Source organism: Brassica napus, chromosome C9 (genome assembly GCF_020379485.1).
Source record: "Brassica napus cultivar Da-Ae chromosome C9, Da-Ae, whole genome shotgun sequence".
Lineage (NCBI taxonomy): Eukaryota > Viridiplantae > Streptophyta > Magnoliopsida > Brassicales > Brassicaceae > Brassica > Brassica napus.
In genome coordinates this window covers 13055676-13067214 of record NC_063452.1, presented here as the reverse complement: position 1 = coordinate 13067214, position 11539 = coordinate 13055676, and the positions used below count along the sequence as shown (strand labels likewise).

Below are 11539 nucleotides of genomic sequence, written 5' to 3'. Positions count from 1 at the left end.
CTATCTCCCTTAACGTATCCATCTTTGAGCTGAGCTATACAAGCTGCATTGTCCTCATAGATGATCGTTGGTTCTTCCTTTTCCTTTCCCACGGCCAAGCCACTTTGCCTTAGGATATGGCCGGTCATTTTCCTCAACCACACAAGCTCTCGGCTTGCTTCATACATAGCTATGATCTCGGCATGATTAGATGATGTTGCCACTAAGGTTTGTTTTGTGGACCGCCAACTTACTGCAGCCCCACTGTGTATAAACACGTAACCTGTCTGAGATTTAGCATTGTGTGGGTCAGATAAGTACTCAGCATCTGCATATCCGGCCAAGCTATCATCTGGTCGGCATGTGTAGAACAAACCGAGATCGGTTGTTCCTTGCAGATATCTGAACAGATGTTTTATTCCGTTCCAGTGCCTAAGTGTCGGACATGAACTGAATCTAGACAGTAAACTCACGGCAAAACTAATGTCCGGTCTAGTATGGCTAGCCAAATACATTAAGGCTCCAATGGCACTTAGATAAGGTATTTCCGGCCCAAGCATATCCTCATCCGGCTTCCTTGGTCCGAATGGATCCTTTTCAAGGTCTAAGGACCTCACGACCATAGGACTCGACAAGGAATGAGCCTTGTCCATATTGAACTGCTTGAGTATCTTTTCTGTATATGTCTTTTGATGCACAAGGATTCCATTATCCACATACTCAAATTGCAGTCCCAAACAGAACTTAGTTTTTCCTAAGTCTTTCATTTCAAATTCTTTCTTTAGACATTCGACTGTTTGGGAAATCTCTCCAGGGGTTCCAATCACATTCAGGTCGTCCACATAGACAGACATAATCACGAAGCCCTTGCTGTCAAATCTCTTTATAAAGATACATGGACTTATTGGATCGTTCTTATAACCTTCTTTCATTAGGTACTCTGATAATCGGTTGTACCATATTCGACCTGATTGTTTCAAACCGTACAAGGCTTTATTCAGCTTAATACAATGCTGTTCTCGAGAACCTTTCTTATCTTTGAGCTCAATACCCTCTGGAACCGTACAAGGTTTCCTTGATGCTCTCGGATCCAGCACCTCTCTTGGACTTCCGAGGCTGTTTATCTTTGGAACCAATAGGTCTACCACGTTTGAGACGTTGGTTAGACTCTGTAGCCACTTGACCTTGTCTCTTTTGGACATCTATTCGTATTGGTGCATTACAAGCCGGGATATACGATTTTGTCACTCTATTTGGGTCAGCAAATGAATCTGGCAGTTGATTAGCTAGCTTTTGAAGATGTATAATCTTTTGGACTTCCATATCACATTCTTTAGTCCGAGGATCTTGCCAAGATTTTGATGGTCGAGACCATTCGATTTGTCTCAACCGGCCGTTATCTCCCCCTAAGGTCGGATATTTGGACTCATCAAATTGTGAGTCTGCGTATCTGGCCTTAAACAAATCACCGGTTGTTGGCTCAAGATACTTTATAATGCTCGGGGAGTCATATCCTACGTATATTCCCATCCTCCTTTGTGGTCCCATTTTCGTTCTCTGTGGTGGAGCAATTGGAACGTAGACGGCACATCCAAATGTTTTGATGTGGGACACGTCTGGCTCATGACCCGTGAGTAACTGGGATTGCGAATATCTATGCTCACTAGATGGCCTGATGCGAATCAGTTCTGCTGCATTTAATACGACATGTCCCCACGCTGATACCGGGAGCTGAGACCGCATGAGCAATGGTCTGGATATCAGCTGTATACGTTTAATGAACGATTCGGCCAAGCCGTTCTGCGTATGTACATGTGCCACAGAGTGTTCTACACTTACCCCCATGGACATACAGTAGTCATTAAACGTTTGGGACGTAAACTCACCAGCATTGTCTAGACGTATAGTCTTTAAAGGAAAGTCCATAAAGTGGGCTCTCAGTCTTATTATCTGAGCAAGCAGGCGTGCAAATGCCAAATTTCGTGTGGACAGTAGACAGACATGCGACCATCTGGTCGATGCATCAATCAGGACCATGAAATACCGAAACGTCCCACTAGGTGGGTGTATTGGTCCACATATGTCTCCCTGAATTCTTTCCAGAAATTTTATGATCTCTTTATTAACTTTGGCTGGTGATGGCCTAGTTATGAGTTTCCCTTGTGCACATGCTGCACATGTGAGATTGTATGGGACAACTCCTTTGAACGTGTGCCCTTGTGAATTCATCATCAACTTCCGCATCATGTTAGTACCGGGATGGCCAAGCCGGTTATGCCATAGAGTGAAATTGTCGCAGGTATTAGCCTCGATCATACTGACCTTTGCATAGTATAGGCCAGTAGACATTGCAGGTAAGGTTTCTAGGATCCTTTTATAGCCTTTGGTGATCGAAATTATGTTAAGGAATTCTTTATTTCCTTCTTCCCATGTTTCAAGATGGAAACCGTTCAATCTTATGTCTTTGAAACTCAATAGGCTCCTTTTAGAACTTGGGGAATACAAGGCATTTCTGATCTCTAGATGAGTGCCCTTAGGCATCAATACATAAGCATGGCCGTGACCTTCAATCAGGCCGGCTACACCTGCAATGGTGTGTACATTTGCACTTTGCATTGTGAGATTTAAGAAATATCTTTTATCTCAAAGAATTGTATGACTTGTGCCACTATCCACCACGAGTATGCTCATTTCGTCATTCATTTCTATAAATAAGATTTCATTTCTCAGAGACTTCAAAACTTTTATTTATTAAAGTTTGAAGAACACCAAAAATAAAAACACCAAATCAATTATAAAACAATCATAAAGCAGTAAAAACAAGTCGTATCGAAAATTTAGTCTTTGAGACAATCAGAAGTCTCAAAGTCCATAAGGTCGTCATTTGCAACATCAGATTCTTTATCAGCCTCATAACAGGAATCATGAACCATATGAGCCTCCGGGTTCTTGTCCTTAAGACTCTCTTGGTAGAGCTCACATAAGTGCTTAGGAGTTCTACAATTCTTGGCCGAATGGTTGCTCATCCCACATCTGTGACAAACGGATTTGGTCGAGTAAGACGGTTTGGATATACCGCCTCGACCTCGTCCATATCCACCTCGGCCACGGCCGGGATTGGAACCACGACCACGGTTATTGTGGTTTCCTTTCCGGCCGGCTAAGTGTCTATCTCGACCGTTCGAGTAATTGTCACGGTTCCTGTATCCACCACGGCCTTTGCCATGTGATCTCTTATCATTCTGGATGTAATTGCACTCGTTGGGATTTTTCTTTTCAGCTCCATTGGCCTCTGGTAACGGGGCAGATCCGGCAGGTCTAGCTTCACTGTTCTTCATCAGGAGCTCATTGTTTGCCTCGGCCAGGAGCAGGCACGAGATCAGATCAGTGTATGTGGCAAAGCCTTTCATTCTGTACTGCTGCTGCAGGATTATATTTGAGGAATGAAATGTAGAGAATGTTTTCTCGAGTAACTCTTCTTCGGTTACTACTTCACCACAAAGTCTCAGCATCGAGACAGTCTTGAACAAGACCGAATTGTACTCATCCACTGACTTATAATCCATGAATCTTAGATTCTTCCAGTCATTTCTAGCTTTTGGGAGTAACACCGTTTTCTGGTGATCATATCTATGCTGTAAAGCATCCCAAAGCTCTAGTGGATTTTCCATCGTAATGTACTGATCTTTTAGACCTTCAATGAGGTGATGGCGTATAATACTTATAGCCCTGTACCGATTCTTATCAGTCTCATTGTTGTCCTTGATGATTGTATCACCAAGTCCCTTTGACCTTAAGCTGATCTTTGTATCTAGCGCCCACTGTAAGTAGTTATCTCCAGAGAGATTAAGGGCTGCGTAGTCTCTATTTGAGATTTTCGACATCTGTATCACATTATCATTTCAATTTGGGTTCACAATGTGATCATGAGGCCGCATGGTATAACAAGCTCGGCCACAAACTTGTCTTACGCATCTATGAAAAACAATCAATCTAATCGACCATGGAGCGGACAAACAAGCCGCACGGCTATGTGGACAGTCAATAGGATCGGACGTGTAAAACTAAATTGACCATGGTGCGAACAATCCTAACATTAGATTCTACATGTACCAGGGAGATTAATGCCACACGGCCAGGTAAGTTTTAATTCAATCAGATTCGAATTCATATGTTTTCTACATGCTGGTTGATTTCATTAATCAATTGTGAATGCAACTCAATTCAAATTCATATGTAATGCAAACAACCTTAGCAATTGATTTATGAATTTAGGGTTTCAACTTTAAAACTAAGGCTGCCGGTTTAATTAAAGGTTTCAAAGCCTTTAGGATTCAAGTTCTAGATTAGATTACTTCAATCAATCAATCTAACAATCCTAAAACCTCAAACATCAAACATTCAATCAATAAAAAATTGAATTCAGTTCTTTAGGGTTTAGGGTTTCGATTCCTAAATTAGGGTTTCTCAAAATCAAATCAGGAACAATCAATTCAAGTTCTAAGGAATCGATTTCTATCTTTCTAGTTAAGAGATTGTCGATTTTAATCTTGTAGATTTTAGGGTTTTGATCAAGATCAAAGTTTCCATATTTATGGATTAGGGTTTCTGATCAATCTAGGTTTTCAGATTAAGTTTATACCTTTGTTTGTAGGGGATTTAGAACCGGACCACCTTTAGAGAGAGAGAGAGAACCGATCGGATGCACGCGGGTCGCGGATGGGACGATCGCGGGCTGGACGTGTCTCGGCTGCGAGCTGCGCGGAGATCGGGTTGGATGCGATCGCGTCTCGGGTGTGGATCGCGAGCTGGACGGTTCTTCTGAGCTGGAACGTGATCTGAGAACTTCTGGGATTCAAGAGGGATCAACTGGGTTCTTGAATGAACTAAGAACAAGATTAGGGTTTAGGGTTGTGGTCGCCGGTTTTGGTTTTTAGGGTTAGAGGTTTCGATTTGTCTCAGGGATCTAGAGACGATCGTGCTGATAACGTGTTGTAAAAGAATGGGGAATTGTCTGTGTATTATTAATGAATCAATAGAGGTTCCTTATATTAGGATTACAAAGTATAGGAAAAAGGAAATTATCCAAAACCTAATACAACATGAAATAGGAAAAGATCTAAAACAGATAAATGGAAACTTCCTAGATCTAAGGTCGGCCAAAGGATAAGCCGACTCTCTCCTCAGCCGCCGACTCTCTCTCCTCTTGGGCCGTCGACTCTCTTTCCTCTTGGGCCATGGTTTGACCTTGTCTTGGTCATGGTTACGGGTCATCCACATAATCCACGTAATGATTTATAACTGGCAACAATCATAATCATTATCATTTAAAGCAATCTCGGAGAATAGAAATATAGTTAAAACAATCATAATCATAATCATTTTCTATATTTTAATTTTGAAAATACTTTAAGATACGATTCAAAATATGTTCCAAGGTATTTCCTAAAAATACGAACAGCCTAAATACCTAAACGTGTTTTTTCCCCCTATTGTTAGTATAAATATGGTTACGTAAATGTTTATTATATTTGTCATATAATATTTTATTAATAGGTTAAAGTTGTAAGTAAAATAACTTTAGCAAATATATAATCACAACATGGTTAAATTTATTGATTTGAAATTTACCATTTTAAAATCTTTTAACAGATTAAGTAGTATTTTGTAAATACCAACAACCATTTATATAATAATAGTAGTAATAATAATATTTACAAATAAATAAGACAATATATTATTGAAATTGACTATAAACAAATATAAATGTACGAAAATATTAAATTAGAAAAATAATTATTAATTTTAATATAATTTTAAAAGAAAACGTCTCGCGCTCTGAAAGCGCGGATCAGGTCGATACCTTAATCACACACCATTGTACTACACCATTGACATGCAAAATAAGTGTTTTGGCTCCTCAAAACAATTGTTTATGTAACTTTTACAACAGGTTGCTTAGGCGTTATTCGTTAACATATCAGTTAAAAACTGCAAAACGTCGTCCAACAGCTATAGGTTTTGCCTGGGTTTTGTTGATCCAACTCCACTCTTTTCGCCAACGGATTAGGAATTGACAGATTTTATCAGTTATGTTAACTTTTTTTTTTTTGTAACTTATCAGTTATGTTGACTTTTTCTGCTATATTTTATTTCATCCCAAAACAAGCGATCAGATTTTATTTTCCAATGGAATCAAAGCACGGGTGATATACATATAAACTAGGTGTAGTAAAAAAAATTTAAAATGTTTTTTAACAGATAAATAAAAATAAAATTTTAAAATAAAATTTTATTAATATTGCAAATTTTTTTTTTCGTATCAATATTTTAATATAAATTTGATTTAATTAAACATAAAAATTATATTTAAGAATATGCATGTATATATTTGAAATTATAATCTTAGATAGATTTCTATCTATTTATTTTAATTAAATATATTAAATAAATTTGTAAAAGTTGCATAATTACCAAAAATTAAAATTAAACAATATTTATAAAATTTGTAGATATATAAGAAAATAATGATTTTACGATTAAATTTTTATAATTTTCTAAAAAAATTGTATACATTTTTGAAAAATTTAGTAATAAAATTGTATAATTTAAAAATATATAATCATATTATATTTCGAAATTTATAATGCCATATTTGAATATATTTATTTTAATGATAATTTATGAGTTATTCTCATATTCTAAAAAAAATTCCAAAAATATGAATATATTTATTTTAATGATAATTTATGAGTTATTCTCATATTCTAAAAAAATTCTAAAAATATAAATTGACATTAAATGTAATATATGAGTTATTACCATATTTTAAAATTTTTACCAAAAATATAAATTTACATTAAATGCAATTGTCCATATCATATTAAGTTAAAAGACATGTCATCAATTTCAGTATCCATGTCATATTTGTTTTGTGAAATTGATTGTAGAAAAGACATGTGGCAAAATCACTTCGCAAATATAGTCCAGGAGATTTATAAGCATTTATTGGGCCTTTACTCCCTCCCGCACCGCTTGCATTTGCAGGACACATCATTTTGAAGACCAAAGATAATCTGCAAGCAGTTCAGTCATTATTTTTTCTATTTTTTTAGCTCTGCATTTATAATCATGAATGGACAATAAAATGCAGTTTTATCTGCAAACTAAAGATCTGCATTTTATATATGTTTGTTCTGCACCCCATTCATAGCCTTAATCATATTGCTTGTCATGATACATAATTAGTTAAAAAAAAAAAGTCATGATACATAATTCAAACTGAGTTATTGTTTGTTTTATTTTTAGTTTTTGGTAAGTGGTTAACTTTATTTACTATAATAACAGTTTATACTTTGTTATATGCTAAGCAAATTGAATAAAGAGATTGAAACAGAAATTAAATCAATTTTGAAAAACATTAATTTTTTTGTTATTCCCTTCAGGAAATGTAACTTTGTATATTTTTGAAAATGAGTTTTTTTTTTTAATTTTTAAAAGGATCTTTATTTTATTTATTTTTTGATAACCGAGTGTCATAACCCCACTGAATTGATCCAGACTAGAGACCGGAGTGACCAAGGACTAGCGAGCTGGTCACCATGTGGATCACCGTGAACGGTCTTCGGTCTCGGGTGCTGGAGTTCCATATATGAATTTTCCAGTAGCCGGGATTCTAATCCAGATGGCGGAACTCACGGCGTTGAGCGATTTATATTAAGGTTCTTTCTCATATTACAATATTAAAAACATATTAAAAGTGTTTTCCATTTAATTCCTGTAAGTGTCAATCTAGGCCATTGACGCATCAACATATATGCGTTCGATTAGATCACAATGCAAGAGATAATTGACGCAACAGTCGAGTGAAGGAGGAATAAGAAAAGGGATTACAGACTACTAGAAAGAGAGAACTGGACTTATTTGAACCATGGCATGAGAAAGCTGAGGTTTGAATCATCATCGAGTATGTCCTCCTTGCAATGTAAAATTTTCGGTTATAAGTTTTGAAATAATGTGATTATATTTTAGGTTGTGTTCTGTATGTCTGCAATAAAGAGGATGGGGATCAACAATATAAGTTCTGTAACGTAATTAACAAACAAACAAAACCAATAGTCTATAATGGTAAGAGAAGAGAGTTTAGTCTTTATAATGAATCATAAAACAAACCACACTGTCGTCGTAACACAGCCACATTTTGCTTTAGAATGATCCTTGAAGGTAAAAGAGTAGGAAAAAACAACTTAAGACAGATGAAATCTTCTAGACACACAAGAAGACAAGAAGTTGTTCTTTACCCTTTAAAAGGCTCATCACCTTATGGGAAAAGAGGCTGGTGTAGGAGTCCCGTTGTTTCGGGTAATCCCAACATTATGTTAAGATTCTGCAACGCTTGCCCTGAAGCTCCTTTCACAAGATTGTCAATCTGCAACACACACGCACAAAAAGATAAGTACATTCTTTTTATCAACACTAAACGTTTATAGCAGATGATGGAGGGTTATGCAATAGTTTACCACTGAGATTATGATAGCTCGTCCAGGTATACGATCAGGGAACACATTCATGAAACAATAGTTTGATCCTCTAACATTGTGTGTCCGAGGAACAACTCCTTCTTCCAACACTTTGACAAATTCCTCATCCTACAAGACGTTTTCTAAAACATAAACAACTAAACAAAACTAGTAATTGACTTGGTGTACAACACAAAGAGTAAACTATCACCTCATAAGACGATTTTAACTGCTGGTATAAGTCTTCTGTTCTAACTCCAGGAGCCATTTCCACATATATAGTCGATTGCATTCCGCGGATCTACTCAAACAACGAGGATTATTTTAGAATGTTTTACAGTGAAAACTGTAGAGAAGAGGCTTAAGATTGTTGTACCATTGGCATGAGATGCGGCGTGAAACTGACTGTTACTTTAGATTGTGTAACATCAGACAACCCTTGTTCAATTTCAGGAACTGCAAAAACATAATTAAGAAACAATGAACTTATTAATATACATTCTTTATTCAACTGTGATGACCAGTTTATGAATAATATACCATGGCGATGCCGTGTGACACCATAAGAAGAAATGCCTTCGGCTATCTCAGAGTAAAGATTCGCCTCCTTAGCACCACGTCCTGATTGGAAAGATTATGTTAAGATTCTACTGCATTCATTTTTTCAATGGATAATGACTGCAAAGTAAAGATCAAACCTGCTCCACTAACACCAGATTTTGCATCGATGATTATGTTTTCATGTTTGATGAGATTTGCCTGCACCAGAACCAACACATTATCTAGAGATGAAGTGGAAACAAGACAGTCTGATTAGAGGAAATAGGAAAAGAAACCTTTAGTAGAGGAACAAGAGGAAGCTGAACTGAAGTTGGGTAACAGCCTGGGTTAGCCACAAGGCGAGCCTTTTTGATGCCGTCCCTTAGTAACTCTGTTAAGCCATACACAACATCTTTCTGAACCAAGCAAGACACTTAGTAAGAGTAAGCATTATTGAACACAAGAGATCAAAGCAAGGGAACAAAAGTACCTGTAACTCTACTGCCTTGTGTGGTTGACCATACCATTCTTCATATTCAGAGATATCACGCAACCGGAAGTCCTAGAGAAAGCGTTCTATAAATAAGGCATATCACAGGAAGAAAGAATATATTAAAAAAAAAACATATGTTTAGAGAACTACCGCTGAAAGATCAACAATTTTTAAAGCGGAGGGGAGTCCCTTGATGATTTCCTGTGAATTACACACTCATTTCCATTGAGCTACCAGAAGCTTAGAAAAGAAATTGCAATGGAAGAATCAAGAAAACAAAAAGGACCTGGGTTGTTCCGTGAGGTAAGCAGCAGAAGAGAGCATCGACAGTAGAGAAATCTGCATCCTTTACTGAGATCAATCTAGGTAGTTTCTGAGGACAGAAAGAAAATGATTTTAGTCATCTATACACCACACCCACAAAGTATCATTGGAACAGGTAGAAGAAATGAGTTAATACTTGAGCTCTGAGGTGAGGGAAAACGCTATCCATAGACTGCCCAGCTTTTCTATCTGCAGTCATCAGAGTGACACCGAAATGCGGATGGTTTGCAAGAAGCCTAACGATCTGCCATTCAAAAATAAAACAAAAAGCACCGTTTTGTTAGCAAGAAGAACCTTCTCCAAAGCAAATGTACACTGCTTAGAAGCTAAGCTACCTAGACTGGATATATCACACATGAAACTTTTCAGTATTTCACATGTACAGTGCTTAAGCTAAACCATGACGCAAACATCTATAAAGCCACAAACTTGCAACAAAATGCATACCATTACTTGAGCTTTAATTCGTCTCAAAACCAAAAGATATCACTTAACCAAGCAAAGATTACAAAGGAAAGTAAGACTTGAAACATAGAAGTTGAGAATGTACAAAACGGACCTCAGCACCAGTGTAGCCACTTGCACCAAGAAGACCAATACGAATATCCTTTTCAGCGCTATTCGCTGAAACTCTGAAGCTTATTGAAGAAGGCCTCTTGACTCGCTTATCCGCTACTACCCGAATCTTCCTTTCACCCTTTTGGAAACACATAAAATTAATCTAAGCAGAAAGTGAACACACATTTGCATAATCAATATGGAAACTGTAAATACAAAAAAGGTTGTGAATTTGAGAACAAAAACCTTGAACCAGCATCCTTGTTCCAAGCGAACTGATGAACTCAATGTCGACAAGCTACTCATTCTCGATGATTGGTTTCCGCAACAATCAAAAGTCAAGGATACAAGAAACTAAACTTGTTGATTTGAATGAGAAGAAGAGATTGATTTCCAAAATTGCATAAAAACCTGTCTCCACAAACCCTCTTTATCTCTCTCGACGACAGAAAAACAAAGAGAGAGACCATGTGACGAAAACCTAAAAACGACCGGTCGAACCGTTACACGCTTCTCTGTTCGGTCTGTGATTTATAAATTAAACCGTTCGAAAACCCGGTTTTCTCATTTATTTTTGTGATTGCTTATTTAGTAATTCTGTAATTGACTTGATCTTGTAAAGAGAGAATATTTCTCATCGAACCGGTAATTATCCAAAAAATCGGGTTTCAGATCGGATTCAAATACATGAAAATATCGGGTTGGATAAAGTTTAAAATTTGGTCAGATACCGGTCGGATACGGATAATATCCGTGATCCGTATGGATATCCGAAAGACCTTAATTAAACCTTAATTAAGATAATCCTAATAATCTATTATGATTGTTTTCATTTTGAAAATTAAACTTTGATTTGATTATATTAAAATGGTTATGTTACGTTATTGTATTATAATTTTAGTTATCTTGTTTATGTTTTTTCGGATATTTCGAGTATCTACGATTCTTTTGGATTATATTCGGTTCTATCGGGTTAAATGGTTTGGTACATACTACGAACCGGACCGAAACCGTTAATTTTTTTTGATTACTTCTGATGTAACCGGATCCGACAGGTACCGAACTGTATCCAAACCAGAATTTTAAATTATCCGATCGATACCAATTTTTGTAGTTCCCAAATATC

The 11539-nt window shown here is 36.8% G+C and overlaps 2 protein-coding genes across 3 annotated transcripts; both read right to left on the bottom strand.

Moving 5' to 3' along the window:
* Positions 1-2816: 2816 nt before the first annotated feature.
* Positions 2817-3317, bottom strand: LOC125592482 (CCHC-type zinc finger nucleic acid binding protein-like). Its single transcript, XM_048767673.1, has one exon. The coding sequence runs from the start codon at positions 3315-3317 to the stop codon at positions 2817-2819; it is 501 nt and encodes a 166-aa protein (XP_048623630.1).
* A 4787-nt stretch (positions 3318-8104) lies between these two features.
* On the bottom strand, positions 8105-10912 carry LOC106358554 (probable N-acetyl-gamma-glutamyl-phosphate reductase, chloroplastic). 2 transcript variants are annotated; one of them, XM_013798373.3, is made up of 13 exons: positions 10660-10912; positions 10415-10552; positions 9992-10099; positions 9818-9904; positions 9682-9732; positions 9529-9600; positions 9335-9454; positions 9197-9257; positions 9039-9119; positions 8875-8954; positions 8710-8799; positions 8499-8627; positions 8105-8407 (listed from the first exon to the last, which is right to left on the bottom strand). In XM_013798373.3, exons 1-13 carry the CDS (start codon positions 10717-10719, stop codon positions 8300-8302), a joined length of 1185 nt encoding a protein of 394 aa, XP_013653827.1. In that variant the 5' UTR covers positions 10720-10912; the 3' UTR covers positions 8105-8299. The 2 variants fall into 2 exon arrangements, with proteins under 2 accessions (XP_013653827.1, XP_048625981.1); XM_048770024.1 differs by having other exon boundaries at positions 10415-10576; positions 10660-10904.
* Between the last annotated feature and the right edge of the window lie 627 nt (positions 10913-11539).